Raw genomic sequence first — 24,478 nt, forward strand, 5'->3', positions numbered from 1 at the left:
TCTTCCACATTTCCACTCCCCCCCGTCCTGTCCACTTGAGATCCTCCCCCCTCCCCTCCCCTGACTGGGGCTTGCCATCCTTGCCCTGATTGGCAGACTTACCTTTAGGTCTGGGCTCCATCATAGCTTGCTTCCCTCTGGATAGCCCCATCAGTGGGCACTCCAGGTGGTGCTGCTGGGACAAGAGAACTTCTGGCCATTTGATTGGCTGACAGTTCTAGGAGGCAGGACTTTCTCTCCACTGGGGCCAGAAGACCCACCTCATGTCAATTAACAACACAACGTTCAAGTGGAGGTGGGCTTGCCCCCAATGTTTATGCCGGGGGTGGGATGGGGTGTCCACCCCCAGCGTAAAATTTGCCCCATGTCTTACTATTCTTGATATATAATCCAGAATTCTACATTTTTAAAATTCATCTCTTCCTCATTTTGTCCAGAGATTGAAAATGAGGAGTTTACTATCAATTCGATCTTTTTCGAAATCATCTTTTGCAAGTTCAAGCTCATTCAACGGGTACCTGCATTTCCCATTTTTCAACCAATGTCTAACATTTTAGATTTAGTTTATAAAGCATTAACTTTGACTAAATTAACACAAAAGTTAGATATCTGGCATCAGGTCATGACACATTTACCGTCTGCAATGCCCGTTTCATTACGGGTTGATTCATTTTGATTTGCTTCAATTAGTTTCTATAACCCACTCCAGGGCCACTTTAGACCAGATGTTCAGTATATTTTTGGGCTTACTGTGTGACTCTGCTTTTATAAGCATCACTAATGCACTGCAAGCCACAGAGTTTTAAGCAAATATTTAGACTTGACATCTGTCGTACAGTGTCTTTGCTGCACTTGTTCAGTCCTGACCTTGATGGGTCAGATGAGGCAGGGAGCTCACCATGACACTGACTCATTTCCTAGCTTGGCGAGATTCTTAACCCCCACCCCCCGCCAACCTGTCAAAAATATGAACAGTGCATTTCCAATGCACAGTAGGGAGCAATGTTTGGCAGGTTAACAGTGAGTTCTTTCATTTTTTAAAAAGTTTTTACGTATGGGTCTACAAGATTATGAGGGGCATGGACAGGGTGGATAGGGAGCAGCTGTTCCCCTTAGTTGGAGGGTTGGTCATGAGGGGACACAAGTTCAAGGTGAGGGGCAGGAGGTTTAGAGGGGATGTGAGGAAAAGCTTTTTTACCCAAAGGTTGGTGATGGTCTGGAGTGCACTGCCTGGGAGGGTGGTGGAGGCGGGTTGCCTCACATCCATTAAAAAGTACCTGGATGAGCACTTAGCATGTCATAACATTCAAGGCTATGAGCCAAGTGCTGGTAAATGGGACTAGGTAGGTAGGTCAGGTGTTTCTCACATGTTGGTGCAGACTCAATGGGCTGAAGGGCCTCTTCTGCACTGTGTGATTCTGTGAAGGGTTGCTCACTTTCAATGCTTTGATATCTGTAGCAGTCAGGTGTAGCATTTGGGTCTTGGGTTGGGTGCAAGCTGCAGCCAGTTTATTGGCTCAGTCTCTTAGCACTGTGAGCTCTCTGGAAAATGGTGTCAGAATGCAGATTGATGGTGTTAGGGGGAAATTAAAAATGCTAAAAGAGAATACAGAAAGAATTTACTGAAAAACACCTAAAATCTCCAGGCAGACATGGCTGCTAAACATATTAAGAGTTGAAAATTACCAGATGAACATTGCACAGTCTTGAGAAAAGTATGACGTAAATTAGATTAACTGTACTCCTAACTCAGATAGGGAAGGGGCAGATGGTTTTAACTTAGATCTGGGAAGATGAACAAGGGACAAAGAGGGGGCTTTGATGAAACACAAACAGTCTCGAGTTGTGAGAACCAAGGTCTTTGCGTACGTGTTTTAATTTTGATTGGATAATATAATTATGTATAAAATCCTTTAGAATAATTGGTTAGCAAAATCACATGTTTATGTACTCAATAGGATAGAATTAGCATGGGACCAGTGTGTTCGGTTACCGATTGGATGTATTCAAATGTACTCAAATGTATTATAATAAGAAAAAGTACAAAAGTAGTGAAATGTAATCAATCTGGGAGCTGGGTCTTCATTCTTAGGAATGATTGCGGCTCCCTTGCATATGCTTGAATAAAACCGGTTAAGAGGAAGCCCAAGTCTCGCATGGTCGTTGTGGGACCTGAGAGTGTAATATCTCGTCTTCTTTGGGAACGTGGGCATGTAGTTAGGAAATTCCCAAGTTGGTCTGTGCTTAAAATAATGGCTCACTATGAGAATAGGATTTCTCTTTTTAATAGAAGTAATTTGTTTCCCTTTTCTTACGTTTCCCTCCCTGAGCGTTCACCATGATTAAAACTGTGGCTAGGTGACCTGAACTCTGTCAAGATCACTCTTTGGCTAATTGCTTGAAGTGAGCTAGAATAGCTTGTTGTAGTTTGCCTGCCCTCCCCACAGCTCAGCACAGGATGATATGATGAAATCTCCGGGAATACATGCAGCTAAATTCAGAGCCCTAACCTCATTTGTTTTGAATTCTTCTACTCTACTGCATTTTGAAGATGAAGTGAATGAAAAGTAGAGGTTAGGTGGAACCAATATTATAGCAGGAAGGGTCAACATTGGGAAAGAGCAGCTTAGAGTGGAAAGCTGGGGGAACAATGTGTTGAATGCAGGATTTGAAGCTTAGTGTGAGCAAAATAGGTGAGGTTAAAGTAGTAAAACAAAGGGGAACAATAAAGTCCCTGAAAGTGTGAATTTGGAGACTGAAGGTGAAAGAGAACATAAAATTTTCTTCTATCTTTGTTCAAGAATCGGTTAGAGACTCTCCTTAGTTATAGGTAGCAGGATTCAAGTCAATTGTTTCTCTTAGTCATCTTTTCTTGGTTAAATGGCAATTTTTCCAGACATGTCTACATTAGAGCATACAAATCAGGAGCAGGAGTAGGTCATTAGGCCATTCAGCCTCACGAGCCTGCTCCGCCATTTGATAAGTTCATGGCTAATCTGATTGTGGCCTCAACTCCACTTTCCTGTCTACCCCCTATGACATTTGACCCCTTGGTCAATCAAGAATCTATCTAACTCAGCCTTAAAAATACTCAATGATCCTGCCTCCTCCTCTTGGGGAACAGAATTCCACAGGCCAATGACCTTCTGAGAGATAAAATTTCTCCTACCTTAAATAGGAAACCCCTTATTTTTAAACTGTGTCCCCTGGTTCTAATCTCTCCCATGACAGAAACATGCTCTCACTATTCACCCTATCAATTCCCCTCAGGATCTTATATGTTTCAATAAGATCACTTCTTGTTCTTCTAAACTCTAATAGAGAAAGGCCCAGCTGGAACTCCGCCAGAAGAGGACAGTGTAAAACTTCAAAGGACATTGACACATTGATGGAATGGGCAGGTAGGTGGCAGATGAAGTTCAATGAGGAGAAGGGTGAGGTGATACACTTTGTTACAAAGAACATGGAGAGATAGTATAAAATAAAGGATACTATTCTAAAAGGTGTGCAGGAGCAGAGAGACCTGGGTGTATATGTACATAAGTCATTAAAGGTGGAAGGACAGGTAGAGAGAGCTGCTTTCAAAGCATACAGTATTCTAGGCTTCATTAATAGGGGCATAGAGTATAAAAGCGGGGAGGCTATGATGAAATTATATAAGATACTAGTTAGACCTCAGCTGTAGTATTGTGTACAGTTCTGGGCGCTACATTATAGGAAGGATGTGAACGCATTGGAGAGAGTGCTGAAGAGGTTTATGAGAATGGTTCCTGGGATGAGAAACTTCAGTTATGAGGAAAGATTGGAGGAGTTGGGACGGTTTTCCTTGGAGAGGAGAAGGCTAAGAGGAGACTTGATAGAAGTTTTCAAAATCGTGAGAATAGATAGAGAGAAACTATTCCCGCTCATAAATGGATCAAGAACCAGGGGGCACAGTTTTAAAGTATTTTGCAAAAGAAGCAAATGCGAGGTGAGAAAAAACTTTTTCACACAGTGAGTGGTTAGGGTTTGGAATGCACTGCCTGGAAATGTGGTGGAGGCAGGTTCAACTGAGGCATTCAAGAGAGCATTGGAATGTTATTTAAATAGAAACAATGTGCAGGGTTATGGGGAAAAGGCAGGAGATTGGGCAATATGTTAAAATGCTCAGAGAGCCGGTGCAAACAAGATTGGCCAAATGGCCTCCTTCTACACTGTAACAATTCTGTACTTCTGTGGGACTGAGACTCTACACAGTACTCCAGATGTGGTCTCACCAATGTCCTTGTAACAAAACTTTCCTACTTTTATATTCCATTCCCCTTGCAATAAATGATAAAACACTTTCAAAACACTTTGGGAGGTGAAATTGGTCTTCAGCATTAGCTCAGAACGAGTGGTGGTGAATTGGAAGCACCTTTTACACCACATCCAATATGCCTTTCCATCTTGCCTGTTTTGTGTAACAGCCTGAGACCAATTTCATGCAGTATTTGAATTATTTGGATACCTGTAGCAGCAGATTCATTGTGCTAACGATTTTACTCCAGGATAAATGCCTCAATTGTGGCAGTTTTCCTAATTTGAGGTGTGAAATTAGATCAGCCCTAACAATCTGATAAACCACACCTTAAAACATTCACCAGTTTAGACTCAGGTATGGAAGGAAAGTACAGCTCTGTCAAGCTTGTCAAATAATCTAAAATTAAGTCTATCAACCCATAAATCCATTGGGTAGTGGTGCAAAACGTGTTTGACCTCCTGAGCCAGAATCCTGCCTGACATCACATTATTGCACCATTATTGTAATGGAATCTTGCAACATTTAAACACAATTGGGCCTGTTTTTTGGGGGCACTAATGAGCTTCTTGAAGCTCCAATATGGAAAGCAGAAGGTGCACACAGAGCCAGAGAAGGCAAGGGCCTAGTGGTAATGTCACTAGGTTAGTAACCCAGAGGCCCAGACTAATGCTTTGGGGTTTGAATCCTACCATAGCAGCTGGTAAAAATTAAATTCGGTTAATAAACCTGGAATTGAAAACTTGCAGTAAAGGCAGCTATGAAACCATCAGTGGGTGTTGCAAAAACCCATGTGATTCACTATGCCCTTTGGGGAAGGAAATGTTCTAGCCTACATATATGACTGAAGACCCACAGTAATGTGGTTGACTCTGAAATGTCCTAGCAAGCCACTCAATTCAAGCCTAATTATGGATAGGCAACAAATGCTGGCCTTTGCAGTGATACCCACATCCCATAAAAGGAATGCAGCCTTTTAAGTGCTTCCAGTTCAAAGAAGCATTAGAGTCATAGAGGTCTACAGCACAGATAAAGGCCCTTCGGCCCATCGATTCTATGCCAGTCAAACACGTACCTAACTTTTCTAATCCCATTTTCCAGCAATAGTATTTTGTATGCCATGGCATCACAAGTGCATATTCAAGTACTTCTTAAATATTATGAGGGTTTCTGCCTGTACCACTTTTTCAGGTAGTGAGTTCCAGATTCCCACCACCCTCTGGGTGAAAATATTTTTCCTCACATCCCCTCTAAATCTCCTGCCTCTTAACTTAGATCTATGCCCCCTGGTTATTGATCCCTCTACCAAGGGGAAAAGTTCCTTCCTGTCTACCCTATCTATGCGCCTCATAATTTTATACACCTTGATCATGTCCCCCCTCAATCTCCTCTGCTCCAAGGAAAATAACCCCGGTCTATCCAATCTCACCTCATAACTAAAACTCTCCAGCCCAGGCAACATCCTGGTAAATCTCCTCTGCGCTCTCTCTAGTGCAATCACATCCTTCCTATAATGCGGATTCCAGAACTGCATGCAAGCGAAGCAGTTACATGGCAATTGGCTTCAGTTAGTTCCAACCGGCTGCAGTTTGCCTGTCAACTTGTTCCAGAAGAAAACAAAAACAGAATTACCTGGAAAAACTCAGCAGGTCTGTTTTTATCTTTTTGTTCCAGAAGAAGCCAACTGGTGTTATCACATTGTAAAGGCTATAAAATTCTGTGTGCAGTGCCTGCAAATGAAACAGGCATTAGGCCTCTTGCACATGAATATGAGAGATCTAACACCCGTCTGTGGGCCCCACTGCAAGACTAGCTTGCCCTGAGGTACTGGCACCAGCACCAGCTGCACTCAGGAAAACTAGGTTAACATGCAGCTTAACAATGAGTCCTTAAAGCAATCACCTGTGAGTACACAACCAATGAGTTAAGGTAGGAAAGTATACCTACCAATATATGGATCTGAGGGGAACAAGAGTGGCAACTGTTTTAGACTGTTTGTGGTGTGAAATCCTGCTGATGGGAGCAGGTATCAGAACTGCAGGCCTAATTCAGATTCCGTTATGATAAAATTTAAAATAAAATTGATGTGAGGGGCTGAATGGCCTACTCTTGTTCCAGTGGGTTATTTCAGTAATCAATGCTCCCATCTTGTGAGGCTCAAGGTCATCATAACATTGCTCCTCATATGCCAACACTTTTAAGGCATAATTGCCCATCTTTGCATTCTCAGTTTTCTGCTAGAACCACATATTGGAAATTCTAGCATTTGCAGGAAAGGATCTCACAAGGAATTTCAGAAAGTAACATGCAAAATGTGCTCTTGAATCTCAAAATATGGGCTCCCAGTTGGCAAGTCTCCCTGCCAAAAATGGGAGGCCAGAATATGACCCCTTAATGTAGCCACAGCAATATGGAAAAAGGAAAAGTTAGGCGGATATAGAAGCAAAAGATTCTCATGTAAACATTAAGATGAAGGAGGTGGTGGTATAATGGTATTAGTTCTGGTATTCCAGTGACCCAGGGTAATGTCCTGGCTTCCTGGGTTTGAATCCTGCCACAGCCGATGGCTAAATTTGAATTTAACAAAAAGTTAGGATTAAAGGTCTGATGGTGGCCATGAAACCATTGCCAATTGTAAAAACCCATCTGGTTCACTAGTGTCCTTCAGGGAAGGAAAGGAAATCTGCTGTCCATATGTGGCCTGGACTACATGTGACTCCAGACCGACGGCAGTGTGGTTGTCTCTTAAATGCCCTTTGAACAAGGTCAGTTAAGGATGGGTAATAAATGCTGGCCTAACCAGTGAACGAATGAAAAAAACGAACACCACGGGCCAGATGTGAGGTGGAGTCCTCTGGTCCTGCAAGCACTGGGAAGCTTGGTGGGTCGGGGACCTTAATTTGGCAAGAGGCCAAAAATCAATTTCCTGATGATGGGATGAACTTTAGGAATTATGTTCTTGAGACTTTAAAGGCTGGTCAAGCAATGTCAGGAATCCCTTTTGCAAGTCATGCATGCGCATTAAAAGGCTACCTTGTAGGAACTAAGCTCCCCTCCAAATTTAGTTTCCCGCCAGTGAGAAATTAGAACATTCATTTTTGCGACTGCACATAAGTGGCATGCACTTGGCGAGGCAAACTTCTTCCTGATTAACGGTGAGTTGCCGTTGCATTGTACTTTTTGGGGAGCGTCTGTAAATACCAGCCTATGCTTGAGACCGGGTGCTGGCAGTGCAAGTTGCGTGAAGGATGACCAAGGAAGGGAAGGGTGGTTAGCAGGGAAGGGTGGAGCAGTGGTCGGTTGTCCTTTAAAAATAGCGCCAGGACCTTTGATCCCATGAGGTGATGGTGGGGATGGTGACTTCCTGCCTTCCCCTGCCGTGAAAATTGGTGAGGTCCTCACAGATGCATTTTAATGAGCTGAACAGCGCAAGATCGAGTGTGGTGAGCTGGCCCCATCCCCAACGGAAATCAGACCCACTTCTGTGCCCGCCACCGAACTTAAACTTCAGAACAGAAGATTCCAGCCGTAACATCCTTGTAACCTACAGGGAATCTGATGACACTGCTCTTTTAAAAATGCATTATGGGCAGGGTGGAAGAATCAGGTGAGCCTACTTTGCCCTACGGATATTTTGCTGTGTAGCATGCCTGAGGAGGATGGCCTAGATTTGCTTCAATTCAACATGCAATGTCTTGAATATTCTTGGCAATCGTAAAACAATGAGAAATTTATAATGTGATGAACATTTTTTTGAGCGCGCACAAATTACTGACTATGTGGTGGCAATCATTGTGTTAATGGAGGTTTCAAAATATTGAGCCAGTGAGTTTACCTTATGGTTTGAGTAATCACTAGGAAGTTTAGACAAAGGCCAAGGTTTTTGTAGAACATCTAAGAGAAATAGCCACAATCAGGAAGTAGTAAAAAGATCATGTCACGTGAGTATTGAATGCCTATAAATTGCAGGAGTGCAAATTCATGGAATTATGGAATGAGACAGCATGGAAGGAGACCATTTGGCCCATCATGCTGATGCTGGTTCTTTGAAAGAGCTATCCAATTAGTTCCATCTGTTCTTTCCCCATAGTGCAGAATTTTTTTCCTTTTCAAGTATTTACCCAATTCCCTTTTAAAAGTTTTATTGAATCTTTTGCCACCACGTTTTCAGGCAGTACATTCCAGATCATAGCAACACATTGTATATTTTATGCTTCCCTCATGTGGCCCCTGGTTCCTTTGCCAATTAATGTAGAATCAATTAACAAAATAATTGGGAACTAAATGTGATAAACAAAACTTACCCAGTGCCGTCCTGGCTGGAGTTGCATCTTTCTTAATCCAGAATGACACCCATGATAGGACGACAGTCAATATGCACGGTATGTAGGTCTGAATCGTGAAATATCCCATTCTTCTACTTAAATCAAAGTATAGCGTCATGACAACATATTCCCCTGTTTAAGAAGAAAAAAGATGGTTAATGCCATTTTTAGTTGCCGTTAGACTAAAATCAGTGTTCCTGTGCACCCGACAAGGTAGCCACACTCAAAATGAGCATAGGTTTGAGATAGGCTGGAGCACCCTGACCCTCTTTTTCTGACCCCCACTCCTTTCAACTGTGACCCCTGCCCACTGTTAACATCGGATCCACAAATTTACTCCCATTACCTGCTGCATATTTATGTGTGACCCAGGTACAACATTCGTAAGATTCCCAGGGCTTTCCAAGGAATGAATCTGCTTCTTTTTGCTGATATATATAAGAGGTTTGCAGTCATCTGAAAGCACCTGCCACTGTCATTTTACAGCTAAATAGAAGGACTGTAGAAATCGTGGGCTTCTGCTTCCAAAGTGAAACCAATGTAAAGATATCAGAACTGAGAGGCTATTCCCATCAGGAGAAATCGGGCAGGCTTGAGATCTTTTCAGTAGAAAAGAGAGGTCTCTGAGGTGACCCAAATGGAGATCTTTAAAATGATGAAAAGGTTTGAAAGGGTAGATATAACGGAGATGCTTCCACCTGTTGGGAGACAGGGGTCACAGATGTAAGACAGTTAATAAAAAAATCCATGACTTAAGGGGAAACTTCTTTACCCAGAGAGTGGTGAGAATGTAAAACTTGGTGTCACAAGGCGTAGCTGAGGAAAATAGTGCAGATGCATTTCCGGTTAAGATAAACGCACGAGGGAGAAAGGAGCGTTATACTGGTAGGATTAGATGAAGAGGGTCGGGAGGAGGTTTGTGCGGAGCATAAATGCTGGCATGGGCCAGTTATGACAAATGGCTTGTTTCAGTGCAATGCAGAAATATTGGGTTGCACTCAGACCCTGCTGGAGCAGAAGGACCATTTGCAGGTCGGGTGCCCAATGCACTAACTGGCGGGCTTTGGCATTGCTCTTTCCTTGAACCACGGCAGTGGCATACCATCTCTTGGCTTCCCAACCAATCAGCGAGTTGGGTGCAATGATACACTGAATTTGTCAAGAAAGGATATTTAATTAAAAGGGCCATAACGTGGGTTAGAATGGCTCAGCTACACATTGGTTTTTGAGATTGTAGCAACCACAGGAATGGAGAGGAGACATGGGAAGATTGTTTCCTGGGTCTCTCACTCTTACCTGGGGGTCCCGCCGTGGGATTTGAAAGGCTGCGGTGAGGTGAGTTCTCCCAAGGACGTGAGGAAGAGGCAAACCCCTCCAATGAAGCATGGGTAGAAGTGGCTGAGGGAGTGAGCAGCAGAAGTGAGGTCTCTTTCAGCCTGGAGGCAACTCACCAAGAGCAGCCAGGATCTTAAGAGGACGTGAAAGGTGAGTGGCATAACACTTGCAGGTGCCAAGCCCCACACCCTGACTTGCCCAGCAATCTCCTTCACAGGAATCATCAGGTCAATACACTCTGTCGCTCCACTCATTCCTCTCTCTGCGGGTCCCTCGCATCTCCATTTGAGCAGCCTACATCCATTCTCACTCTCATCCTATTGTCCTCTCACACCCATGTCTTACAATCACCTTCAGCAAAACTTGTCCTTCCCTCCTCTCCACACGAATCACTACAAACACTCACACCCCTCTGCTTTCTCTCCTTTCAGGTGAAGAAAGCTCACAACCTGGCAAGAACCCAGGCGGTGGGATGGGGGTGGGAGTTGGTGATGATTGGGGGTGGAGGTGGGGTGGCCTTCCGGTGGGGGTCAATAAGGCCTCCACCTTATCAACCACTTGCAATGCATCCTCATCTGCTCCAGACAGAAGGAGGATTTTGTTCCAGGACGCTGCAGATGTCAGCAGTGACCTGCCAGGTGAGGCCAAATCTCCTGGTGGCACTGGTTCTCAGACATTGAGAAATCAGACCATCCGCCTTTCGACCCAGTGTTGGGGGGTCTCCCCTCCTTCCAGCCGGATTGTGGTAAACGCCCATTCTCCCCCATGGAAGGGCTTGTGGATGAGGAGAAGGCAACTGGTGCTGTTGCTGGTGCTGTTGTTGGTGGTACTGCTTTGGCTCTTTTCCCTCTAAGGAGATGCAAAGTGGATCTGCATGAGGTGCTGAAGGCTGGCAACAGGGAAGTGCAGCTGAAGGCGAGTGAAGCAATGGACGGGTGAAGTGCCTTCCTAAACATTGGCAATCTTAAGCAGTGAAAGCACTCTGTGAGAGAAATGGTGCTTTGTACAGCAGCCTCTCGCCTGGCCATGGTTGGAGCTCTTCAGTTTCATTGATCAAAGCCTTTGCAACTTGACAGTTTCACTTCAAGAAGCTCCTCCCACTGTGCACCCGCTTCAGTGATCCTGATGAGTTGCTGACAGGTCAGGAAACAGGCTGGCGAGGAAATCCAGAATTGAGGGCTGTTAGGGTTCTTAATTGGCTTCTTAATGATCTTAGTTACTCACCCAAAAGACCCAAGGGGATTCGCAACTCACCTTCAATCCCACGTTGCAGAAACCAGGATGAGGGCTGGATGATGCCAGGGCCTCAATTCCATGTCAGTTGTAGGGGATTTAACTCCCTGCACACACACACACACACACACTCGCGCACACACACACACACACATATATATGCAGGCAAATCTACCTCACCTTGATGGGAAAACTCCACCCCCCATCTTTTCTATTACACAATAGTAATCATCCTTTACACCATTCTGTCATTAGATATTTGTCTGAATGTTGTTAATATACTATTATATTGTTCTACTGCAGAGGCTCACTTATCAAACCGAACATAATGTATGACATGTAACAGAATTTTCATGAAGATATGAACATATTTAGGGCTGAAAGTATAAACAGGAAAACAAAGAGGGGAGGTGGAGAAATTCATTTATGGTGGCACCTCTTCTAGAGGCGCTACACAGGCATAAGTTGATTTACCAGGGCACGCAGCACCTTGGACCACTACCTGCCCAGCCCACGCAGCATTCTTCAATGATATCAATGACAATTTATGCGAGAAGCCCATTAGTAATGACCCATGGCATAGCCTGCTCCTGGGGATTGGCACAAATCTGCATGAAGTAGCGCCACATGAACGCTTTTCACCTTCAAAGAGAAGGAAAGGAAACAAAACACAGAAATCAGATTTGGAAGGCCAGACAAATACCATTCAGAAAATGTGAAGATTTAAAGATTAGCTCAACTAGTAGCATCTTGCAAATAACAATGTGGAAATGGAAGAGGTCATGCATCAGTCACACCTTAGTTTGGTGCACAATTAATTTTGATGCCTGTGCATATTAAAGCCACATTATTTTTGACCAGATGAGCTTTTTTTAATGGAGTGAAAATTTCAAATACGTGACATCTGACACTCCAGTGCAATATTGTGACAGTAATATATTATCAGAAGTGCCTCTGCTTGAATGAAATGTCAAAGTTCCTGTCTGCCTAATCTGAGAGATGTTAAAGAACCAATGACACTATTTAAAGAATAATACGGCGTGTTCCTATTTCCCTGGCCAACACGCATCCCTCAATCTACACCAGAAAGATGGATTAGACAATTAGTCATTGCATTGCTGTTTGCCAGACTTGCTACAGAGGTGAAATCGCTGCCAATGCTTCAGGGAGTTAGTTGGGTAGTGGTAATGTCACTGGACTCATAATCCAAATAGGCTCTGGAGCCATGGGTTTAAATCCCACTACAGTAGTTTATGTAATTTAAATTCCATTAGAAGCTAATCCCAGTTATAGTGACCATAAAAGCATTTTGAATTGTTGTAAAAACCCATCTGGTTTACTTATGTCCTTTAGGGAAGGAAATTTGCTGTCTTTACCTGGTCTGACCTACATTTAACTGCAGACCCACAGCAATGTGGTTGACTCGGAAATGACCTAGCAAACTTCTCAGTTATATCAAACCGCTACAAAAAGGAATTAAACCGAATGTGCCATTGGCATCAACCCAAGCACCGGAAACGACAAAGGAAACCCAGCCCTGCTGACACTGTAAATTCCTCCATCTGGGGACTCGTGCCAAAATGGGGAGAGCTGTCTCCCAGATTAGTCAAGCAAGAGCATGACATAGTTATGCTCACCAACTCCTACCTGACAGACAATATCCCAAACATGATCACCATCACCATCTCTACCACTAGAGGCGGTATACAGTTGGGAGGGAGTTGCCCTGGGATTCCTTAACACTGATTCTGGACCCCATGAGGTCTCATAGCATCAAGTCAAATATGGACAAGGAAACCTCCTGATCAGTACATACCCTCCTCCTCAGCTGATGAATCAGTGCTCCTCCATGTTGGACACCACTTGGAGGAAACACTGAGGGTGGCAAGGGCAAAGAATGTACCCTGAGTGGGGGACTTCAATGTCCATCACCAAGAGTGGCTCAGTACCACCACAACTGAATGAACTGTTCCAAAGGACATAACTGCAAGACTGGATCTTTGGCAGGTGGTGAGGGAACCAAGAAGATGGAAAAACCTACTAGACTTTGTCCTCACCAACCTACCTGTCAGAGATGCCACTTTCCATGACAGTACTGGTAGAAGTGACCACAGCGCAGTACTTGTGGAGGAAAAGTCCTGTCTTCACATTGATACCCTCCATTGTGTTGTGTGGAACTATCACCCGGCTAAATGGGATAGGTTTCAAACAGAGCTATCAACTCAAAACTGGGCATCCATGAGATACTGTGGGCCATCAGCAGCAGCAAAATTGTATGCAAACACTATCTGTAACCTAGCATATGCCCCACTCTATCATTCCCATTAGGGTAGTGAGTCCTTGGAACTCTCTTCCTTAAAAGGCAGTGGAAGTAGAGTCTTTGAATATTTTTAAGGTGGAGGTAGATAGATTCTTGATAAACAAGGGGGTGAAAGGTTATTGGGAGTAGGCAGGAAGTTACGACCTGATCAGCCATGATCTTATTGAACGGCGGAGCAGGCTCGAGGGGCTGAATGGCCTACTGCTGCTCCTAATTCATATGTTCATAATAAGCTGGGGGGGTCAACCCTGATTCAATGAAGAGTGCAGAAGGAGCAGTACCAGGCATACATAAAAGATGAGGTGTCAACCTGGTGAAGTTACAACACAGGACTACATGTATACCAAACAGCAGATGCAGTATGCATTAGGCAGAGCTAAGGGATCCCACAACCAATGGATCAGATCTAAGCTCTGCAGTCCTGCCACATCTAGTCGTGAATGATGGTGGACAATTAAACAACTAACAGGAGGAGAAGACTCCACCAAAGTCCTCATCCTCAATTATGGGAGAGCCCAGCACAGCAGTGCAAAAGACAAGGCAAAAGCATTTGCAACCACCTTCAGCCAGAAGTGCCAAGTGGGTGATCTGCCTCAGCCTCCTCCTGAGATCCCCAGCATCGCAGCTGCCAGTTTTCAGCCAATTTGATTCACTTCAAAATGATATCAAGAAATGGCTGAGGGCACTGGTACAAAAGCTATGGGCCCTGACAACATTCTGGCAATAGTACTCAAGACTGGTGCTCCCAAACTAGCCATGCCCCTAGCCAAAATAAAAACAAAAAAACTGCGGATGCTGGAAATCCAGAACAAAAACAGAATTACCTGGAAAAACTCAGCAGGTCTGGCAGCATCGGCGGAGAAGAAAAGAATTGACGTTTCGAGTCCTCATGACCCTTCGACAGAACTTGAGTTCGAGTCCAAGAAAGAGTTGAAATATAAGCTGGTTTAAGGTGTGTGTGTGGGGGGCGGAGAGAGAGAGAGAGAAGTGGAGGGGGGGGGGTGTGGTTGTAGGGACAAACAAGCAGTGATAGAAGCAGATCATCAAAAGATGTCAAAAACAATAGAACAAAAGAACACATAGGTGTTAAAGTTGGTGATATTATCTAAACGAATGTGCTAATTAAGAATGGATGGTTGGGCACTCAAGGTATAGCTCTAGTGAGGGTGGGGAGAGCATAAAAGATTTTAAAATATTTAAAAATAATGGAAATAGGTGGGAAAAGAAAAATCTATATAATTTATTGGAAAAAAAAGGAAGGGGCAAACAGAAAGGGGGTGGGGATGGGGGAGGGAGCTCACGACCTAAAGTTGTTGAATTCAATATTCAGTCCGGAAGGCTGTGAAGTGCTTAGTCGGAAGATGAGGTGTTGTTCCTCCAGCTTGCGTTGGGCTTCACTGGAACAATGCAGCAAGCCAAGGACAGATATGTGGGCAAGAGAGCAGGGTGGAGTGTTAAAATGGCATGCGGCAGGGAGGTTTGGGTCATTCTTGCGGACAGACCGCAGGTGTTCTGCAAAGCGGTCGCCCAGTTTACGTTTGGTCTCTCCAATGTAGAGGAGACCACATTGGGAGCAACGAATGCAGTAGACTAAGTTGGGGGAAATGCAAGTGAAATGCTGCTTCACTTGAAAGGAGTGTTTGGCCCTTGGACGGTGAGGAGAGAGGAAGTGAAGGGGCAGGTGTTGCATCCTTTGCGTGGGCATGGGGTGGTGCCATAGGAGGGGGTTGAGGAGTAGGGGGTGATGGAAGAGTGGACCAGGGTCTCCCGGAGGGAGCGATCCCTATGGAATGCCGATGGGGGGGGTGAAGGGAAGATGTGTTTGGTGGTGGCATCATGCTGGAGTTGGCGGAAATGGCGGAGGATGATCCTTTGAATGCGGAGGCTGGTGGGGTGATAAGTGAGGACAAGGGGGACCCTATCATGTTTCTGGGAGGGAGGAGAAGGTGTGAGGGCGGATGTGCGGGAGATGTGCCGGACACGGTTGAGGGCCCTGTCAACGACCTTGGGTGGAAAACCTTGGTTAAGGAAGAAGGAGGACATGTCAGAGGAACTGTTTTTGAAGGTAGCATCATCAGAACAGATGCGACGGAGGTGAAGGAACTGAGAGAATGGGATGGAGTCCTTACAGGAAGCGGGGTGTGAGGAGCTGTAGTCGAGGTAGCTGTGGGAGTTGGTGGGTTTGTAATGGATATTGGTGGACAGTCTATCACCAGAGATTGAGACAGAGAGGTCAAGGAAGGGAAGGGAAGTGTCAGAGATGGACCATGTGAAAATGATGGAGGGGTGGAGATTGGAAGCAAAATTAATAAATTTTTCCAAGTCCCGACGAGAGCATGAAGCGGCACCGAAGTAATCATCGATGTACCGGAGAAAGACTTGTGGAAGGGGGCCGGAGTAGGACTGCAACAAGGAATGTTCCACATACCCCATAAAGAGACAGGCATAGCTGGGGCCCATGCGGGTACCCATAGCCACACCTTTTATTTGGAGGAAGTGGGAGGAGTTGAAGGAGAAATTGTTCAGCGTGAGAACAAGTTCAGCCAGACGGAGGAGAGTAGTGGTGGATGGGGATTGTTCGGGCCTCTGCTCGAGGAAGAAGCTAAGGGCCTTCAGACCATCCTGGTGGGGGATGGAGGTGTAGAGGGATTGGACTTCCATGGTGAAGAGGAAGCAGTTGGGGCCAGAGAATTGGAAATTGTTGATGTGACGTAAGGTGTCAGAGGAATCACGGATATAGGTGGGAAGGGACTGGACAAGGGGAGAGAGAAGGTGCTTAATTGACTGCCACTGCTCTTCAAGAAATTCCTACCTCCTTGAAGAAGTTCTGTTCTTTTCTGCGACAAGATTTCCGTTCCTCTCTTTTGCCTTGCTCACCTTCATTGCTTTCTATTTCCCTCCTGATGTTTGACAAGGTGTTTACTAAAACCCGCTTTCACAGCCATATCTCCTTTCTCAGTGACTGTCTCCATCTCCGACTTACCCCACGTGGATTTCAACTGAAATTCCACCCCTCATGTTTCGAACCCACCCAGGATTACAGGTATCTCTGGGACGTAAAACGTTTCTCGGACTGCTGTTCCCATCACATTCTGAAATCCACACTCAGTGCCATGCGGTGATAGACTGTCCACCAATATCCATTACAAACCCACCGACTCCCACAGCTACCTCGACTACAGCTCCTCACACCCCGCTTCCTGTAAGGACTCCATCCCATTCTCTCAGTTCCTTCGCCTCCGTCGCATCTGTTCCGATGATGCTACCTTCAAAAACAGTTCCTCTGACATGTCCTCCTTCTTCCTTAACCGAGGTTTTCCACCCACGGTCGTTGACAGGGCCCTCAACCGTGTCCGGCCCATATCCCGCGCATCTGCCCTCACACCTTCTCCTCCCTCCCAGAAACATGATAGGGTCCCCCTTGTCCTCACTTATCACCCCACCAGCCTCCGCATTCAAAGGATCATACTCCGCCATTTCCGCCAACTCCAGCATGATGCCACCACCAAACACATCTTCCCTTCACCCCCCCCATCGGCATTCTGTAGGGATCGCTCCCTCTGGGACACCCTGGTCCACTCCTCCATCACCCCCTACTCCTCAACCCCCTCCTATGGCACCACCCCATGCCCACGCAAAAGATGCAACACCTGCCCCTTCACTTCCTCTCTCCTCACCATCCAAGGGCCAAACACTCCTTTCAAGTGAAGCAGCATTTCACTTGCATTTCCCCAACTTAGTCTACTGCATTCGTTGCTCCCAATGTGGTCTCCTCTACATTGGAGAGACCAAACGTAAACTGGGCGACCGCTTTGCAGAACACCTGCGGTCTGTCCGCAAGAATAACCCAAACCTCCCTGTCGCTTGCCATTTTAACACTCCACCCTGCTCTCTTGCCCACATGTCTGTCTTTGGCTTGCTGCATTGTTCCAGTGAAGCCCAACGCAAACTGGAGGAACAACACCTCATCTTCCAACTAGGCACTTTACAGCCTTCCGGACTGAATATTGAATTCAACAACTTTAGGTCGTGAGCTCCCTCCCCCATCCCCACCCCCTTTCTGTTTGCCCCTTCCTTTTTTTTCCAATAAATTATATAGATTTTTCTTTTCCCACCTATTTCCATTATTTTTAAATATTTTAAAATCTTTTATGCTCTCCCCGCCCCCACTAGAGCTATACCTTGAGTGCCCTACCATCCATTCTTAATTAGCACATTCGTTTAGATAATATCACCAACTTTAACACCTATGTGTTCTTTTGTTCTATTGTTTATGACATCTTTTGATGATCTGCTTCTATCACTGCTTGTTTGTCCCTACAACCACACCCCCCCCCTCCACTTCTCACTCTCTCTCTCCCCGCCCCCCACACACACACCTTAAACCAGCTTATATTTCAACTCTTTCTTGGACTCGAACTCAAGTTCTGTCGAAGGGTCATGAGGACTCGAAACGTCAACTCTTTTCTTCTCCGCCGATGCTGCCAGACCTGCTGAGTTTTTCCAGGTAATTCTGTTTTTGTTCTATGCCCCTAGCCAAGCTGTTCCAGGACAGCTACAACACTGGTATCCACCTGGCAATGTAGAAAATTGCCCAGGTATGTCCTGTACACAAAAAGCAGGGCAAATCCAACCCGGCCAATTACCGCCCCATTATTCTACTGTCAATCATCAGCAAAGTGATGGAAGAGGCTGTGAACAGTGCTTATCAAAAAGCAATTACTTAGCAATAACCTGCTCACTGGCATTCAGTTTGGATTCAGCCACGGCCTCTCAGCTCCTGGCCTTATTACAGCCTTGGTCAAAGCATGGACAAATGAGCTAAACTCAAGAGGTGAGGTGAGAGTGACTGCCCGTGACATCACGGCCACATCTGACTGAGTGTGGCATCAAGCAGCCCCAACAAAACTGGTGTCAATGGGAATTGGGAGGAAATTCCCCACTGGTTGAAGTCATGCCTAGAATAAAGGAAGATGGTTGTTGTTGTTGGAGGCCAATCATCTCAGTCCCAAGACATCACTGCAGGAGTTCCTCAGGGTAGTGCCCTGGGCCCAACATCTTCAGTTGTTTCTTCAATGATCATCCGCCATTATAAGGTCAGAAGTGGGGATGTTCGCTGATGATTGCACAATGTTCAACATCATTTGCCACTTCTCAGATACTGAAGCACTCTATGCCATATGCAGCAGGACCTGGACAACATTCAGGCTTGGGCTGCTAAGTAGCAAGTAACATTTAGGCCGCACAAGTGCCAGGCAATGACCATCTCCAACAAGGGAGAATCTAACCACTTCATCTTGACATTCAATGGTTTTGCTATCGCTGAATCCTTCTGCAAACTGCCAGAGCCATTTAAATACGCAGACTGGGGTCAGCATACTACATGTGGCCTGAGTGTGGAAGCCAGGTAAAGATGATAGGGAAATGGATCGGGACCAGAAGACACCTAAGCAAGTAAGCTTTTTTAAAAAAAACTTTCTTCCGGACCCCACGGAGAAAGTTTAGGCTTCCCTGTCCCGGACTCATCCACCTTTTCTCTTTTGAGGTCCTGCCCCAAAATCTTCTCCCTCCGATTTATCTCAACATCGATGAGTTGCTCTTTGGTACCAGCTGCCTAAAATACATATAGGATGATACCCGTGAGGGAAAATTACCAGGGGCAGGATTTTTAACTCTTTGGGCGGGCGCGGTGCATGGGCACAGCGAGCAGGCATGGCAGGTGGGCACAGTGAGCGGGCACAGCAAGCAGGCACGGTGAGCAGGAACAGCAGGCAGGCACGATGAGCGGGCATGGTGAGCGGGCATGGTGGACGGGCATGGCGAGCGGGCATGGTGAGCGGGAACAGCGAGCGGGCACAGTGGGCAGGCACGGTGAGTAGGCATGGTGAGCGGGCATGGTGAGCAGGCAGAGTAAGCGGGCACAGCAAGCAGGCATGGTGAGTGGGCACAGCGAGCAGGCACAGTGAGCAGGCACAGCAAGCAGGCACGGTGAGCGGGCACAGCAAGCAGGCATGATGAGTGGGCACAGCGAGTGGGCACAGTGGGAAGGCACAGTGAGCGGGCATGATGAGCGGGCAGGGCAGGCGGGCACTGCGAGCAGGCACGGTGAGCGGGCATGGTGAGCGGGCACAGTGGGCGGGCACGGCGAGTGGTTGCAAAGCCGCTCGCCACCCACGATAGGGCCCTGACCTCGGTTTCATGCTGACTGGCCAATCAACGCCAGCCAGCGTGAATCGCGCGCTGCAACACTGAGTGCTGCCAGGGTGGGGGCGGGAGGAGGGTGAGCGTGGGGGTTTGCGCCTGCGTGTGGGTGCGCTCACTGAAAGCCTCCTGAAGGCTCAGAGCTGCCTCAGGGAGCTGAAAATTTTTAAAAGCACAAATAAAGTATTTAAAAATGTTAAAAACATGTTCCCTCATGGAACTCTGTCACACGAGCGGGGACATGTTAGAAATGAGATTTGAGCATTTTTATTGTATTTTTAATTCCTGTTGGAAACCTCAACCCGCCCACAGATGAGGTTTCATAAAAAATCCAAAGGCAACCTGGCCGATTCGCCTGCATAAATTTCCATTTAATTATTACTCCAATGGCCTTAATTGGCCGGTTAACTGTCAGCGGGTGCGCAGCCAACTGCCAAGTGCACCTGCCGACCGAAATACTGCGCGAGTGCGCGATGGTGTCAGGACACTCACCCAACATCATCCCGCGTCATATTATGCTCGAGTGGATCGGGCGCGTGCCCGCCCGCTCAGCTAAAAATTCTGCACCAGCACGGCATCAGATAGAGGCCTGAAGGGAAGGTTGGCAGTATGTGGGGTATTGAAAAAGATTGGGCAGGGCAGCTCAATACTCACTGACCCTGTGCCTGCCCTCCTGATTCCCACTCCAAATTAAAATCGGGCCCTTATTCTCATAAGGAACATTGATTGTTGCTGATAAAAGCTCCTTGAACCCTCACTGGAAATAACCTTGACACTCACTAGCTTCGCACTCCATTTCCTAGCAGGAATTAGCTTCATCATCGATTGATTCATTGGAGAACATTATCCTTTTAATTTCTAACTATTAATCCAGAGGTCACATAGTTTGCAGGAATAGTACAGGGTGTAGGGATTGAGTAAGAAATTGGAATTAGAATAGGAGGCTTTTGTGCGGAAAATAGCACCAGCATAAACTTGATGGGCCAACTTTCTACGACTATCTGTTACTTTTATGAAACCGGTTCCATAGATTATAGGCTTGGCTATAATTTGACAGAATTCGTACTCTGCTACTTTCCAAAGCCTGATCATCATAAAGCATCATTATGACCTGAAAGCTGGACTCACGACTGTTGGGGCAAGATCTTCCGGTTGGCGAGCGGGGGCGGGGCCTGCTCGCCGACAAGTAAAATGACGTCGGGTGGAACTCCCAACGTCACCCCGCGTGATTTCCATTTTCAGGTCAGTGGGGGTGTAGCCGAGTCGGATGTACGCCCGCCAACCTGTCAGTGGTCTATTGAGGCCATTAGAAAACCAATTCAGCTCATTAATGGACCTGCCCGTCCAACCTTAAGGCTGGCGGGCAGGCCAGAAGCCCAGACGGGATTGTGAAGAAACATGAAACCTCATCCACTGGCAGGCTGGGGTTTCATGAGGGTATTTAAATTTTAATGAAAGGTTTAAATAAAACTTATGGACCTGTCCCAACTCATGTGACAGTGTCACATGAGGGAACATGGCAGGGAAAATTTTGAAATTCCTTCATTAAAAGTTGAAAATCTGTGCCGATCTCCCTGAGGCAGCACTTAGCCTCAGGGACATCTGTGTGGCTCTTTCACATGCATGTGCGAAATAGCTCACTCCTAACTGAGGGAATTCTCCGCCCCCACCCGTGTAGGGAGCACATGCCGCTTTCTGGTGGATGTCACGCTGGGTGGGCCTTGATTGGCCCGCCCACATAAAATGGCAGCGCACCCGCTCCCACTCTTCCACACCACCCCCCCCACCCCCCACCCCCCCTCCCCTGCCAGTGGGGGGAAAATTTTGCCCTTGAACATGTTGTTCATCCAGCTGGCTGAAACAAACTGCTATAAACCTTGCTGTTCTATTTAACCCTGAGCGCAATTCACACCTCCATATTCTCGCCATCACCAAAACCATCAACTCCCACCTCCATGACATCACACAACTCTGCCCCTGTCTCAGCTCCTCTTCTCATCCACGCCATCATAGGCTCGATTATTCCAATGCTGTCCTGAACAGCATCCAACCATTCACCCCCTCCATAAATTTGTGGTCAGCCAAAGCTCTGGTTCCTGCACCCTTAATTTGGATCAAGTTTTGTTCACCCATCGATAACCCAACGTGGCTCCCAGAGGATTTTAAAATCCTCATTCCTTGTTTTCAAATCCTTCAAGGGCCTCACCACTCCTCGCTTAACTTCCTCCAGCCCTTACAACCCTCTGACATTTTTTTGATTCATTCATGGGATGGGGCTAGGCCAGCATTTATTGCCCATCCCTAAATGCCCTTGAGAACCGAGCTAAGCCATGTCAGACAGCATTTAGGAGTCATATTGTTGCTGCTAATTTTTTAATTGAATTCAAATTTAAATTCCACCATCTGCCCGTGGTGTGATTCAAACTCAGGGCCCTAGAGCATTACTCATGTTTCTGGATTACTAGGCTTGTGACAATGCCACTACACCAACACCTCCCCTTTTCTGGCCTCTTCTAGTTCTGGCCTCTTGAGCATCCCTGATTGTTATTACTCCACCATTGGTGGTTGTGCATTCAGTTGCCAAGGCCCTAAGCTCTGCAAATTTCTCCCTAAACCCCTTTGCCTTTCTATCTTACCCAAGTCCTTCGAGAAACACCTAAAAACCTACCTTTTTAACAAAACTTTTGGTCTCCTGTCCTAATATCTGTCTGTGTGGCTCATTGTCAAATGTTGCTCGGTAACACTTCTGTGAAGTGCCTGGATGAATGTGTTTTAAGGTGCTATATAAATGAAAAACAGTTGTTGTTTGTATAAAATCCCATTTAAGGGAGTGCGAGCTTGGTTTTTGGCTTCCACTAACCTGAAATATTAAGCCTCTTTGGAGATGGAGTACACTGCTGGGAATATCACATACCTCTTTGTTTTTGCTGCACAAATTATATAGCTTAGACAAAGGAAGAAAAGCTGGCTTGGACCAAAAGTATTTCCCCATGCACAATCCTTCATATGCAAACAAGAGATGTGTGACTTAGCTGAATAGAATGGAGCCAAGAGCCTCAGCATTCTAAGATAATAAATAGGTTATGACATACAATGGGATGATAATAAGCAGTTTTCCCAACAGTTCATTCTTCACATGAATGTCTGTCATGCTTAGTTTCCCAGTCTCCCACTGATGCCTGAGCTGTGTGTTATTTACAGCCTTTCTCCATTCTGTATTACAAGACACTTTAAGATTCAAAACTTGATATCGCAGACTGTGTCATTTTGAACTCGTTCCTTTTATGTTTACCTTTTGATTATGACGCCTCCCGGCAAGCCCAGTTCGATGCCCAGTTTGCATCGTACAAATATTCCGATCAAGGTGTTGATTTTCATCGCCCAGTCTCACAATTGGGGCGTCACCAGCATCTATTGTCCATCCCTCATTGACCTGAGAATGTGGTGGGTGGCAGACCATCTTGAACCATTATTGGTGCCAGTTTCGTGCAACTGAGCGGCTTGCTAGGCCACTATGGGAGGGCAGTTAAGAGCCAGCTGCGTTGATGTGAAGTTATGTGTAAGCCGGGCAGGGGATCAACGGGCTGGTTTCCTTCCCTAAAGGACGTCGGTGAACAGGTTGGGACGTTGCAATGGTTCATTGGCTTAATAGTCACTTTTTTCTGATACCTGCATTTTATTTGCAGATTTGACAAAATAAATACAAATTTTCAAACTGCCACGCTGGGATTTGGCTGCAATTTAATGACTGCCTAGGATCAATGAGAGGTTTATGGAGTCTTTTGGATTTTAAAGTAATGTTAAGGTAACTTAGGGAGCAAAGGCTGAATGTAGGAGCAGAACAAGTTTTGTTAAAATAGCTTGCTCGTAAAGGTTACCTTTGATCCTATTATCTTAACATGCCGTTTCCTGAGGGAATGGGGAGAGGGAATGAGAGTTAATTTTTTCTCCCTTATCCCTGTTTCCTCTCTCATCGGTAAGGTAAGACAAAAAGGCAGAGACACTAGGGTATCATTGTTGATGCGAGTTGTAAATCTCTCCTGAAGTCAACAGGTTTAAAAACCGACAGAGATGTAAAATGGGCTGCAACTCACAATCAACCTTAAAACACAGTGGGCGGAATCATCCAAGCCCGCTGATATCTGTCATGCCCACTGACATCTGGCGTGCCTGCTGACATCTGGTGTGCCTGCTGACATCTGGCGTGCCCGCTGACATCAGGCATGCCCGCTGACATCTGGCGTGCCCGGCAGCGTGACCGGACAATATGGCGAGAAGGCCAAAATTCGGTTTTATGATGTCCTCAAGCCAGTTTGTGATTGTCCGCTCAACCTGCTGATGACAGGACTTTTTCCTGTCATCAGGCATCAGGAACCTCATCGTAACACATCTGCATATTATTATAAGGCCAGCCCACTAGAATCCTCCCCTCCCACTGGGTTGTCTGCCCACGTCGGCGTGCTAGCACGCCAACATGTTTCACAACAGCATATATAAGGCGTGCACTTGGTGGGCTGCGTTGAGGGGAACTCGGCAGTGAGTGCACAGTAATGTTGCACAATGGCCACCCAGGTCATCTGTTTGACTTCAAGATTGTTGCGCTTTGGAGGTGTGGGGGCAAGGGCTGTCCTTCGGTTGAAGGTAGAGGGCATGAGGGGCAGTGGGGAAGAGATACGACCACACATTTGGGAAAACTTGTGTAACGTGACAAATCCTCTGCAGCTGAGACAGTTCAGTGGCAGCCGCATTGACATGTGTGGAGTCGGGGCCTCCAGCTTATCTGCC

The 24,478-nt window shown here is 46.1% G+C and overlaps 1 protein-coding gene across 2 annotated transcripts in view; it reads right to left on the minus strand.

Moving 5' to 3' along the window:
- LOC121284106 (gamma-aminobutyric acid receptor subunit gamma-3) overlaps positions 1–24,478 on the minus strand; it is a 661,993-nt gene that overhangs the window by 56,271 nt on the left and 581,244 nt on the right. For both annotated transcript variants that reach the window (XM_041199197.1, XM_041199198.1), the window contains exon 7: positions 8,584–8,736. In XM_041199197.1, coding sequence (XP_041055131.1) covers positions 8,584–8,736 — 153 coding nt within the window. The remainder of the gene's footprint in view (positions 1–8,583; positions 8,737–24,478) is intronic.

Source organism: Carcharodon carcharias, chromosome 11, assembly GCF_017639515.1.
Source record: "Carcharodon carcharias isolate sCarCar2 chromosome 11, sCarCar2.pri, whole genome shotgun sequence".
Classification (NCBI taxonomy): domain Eukaryota; kingdom Metazoa; phylum Chordata; class Chondrichthyes; order Lamniformes; family Lamnidae; genus Carcharodon; species Carcharodon carcharias.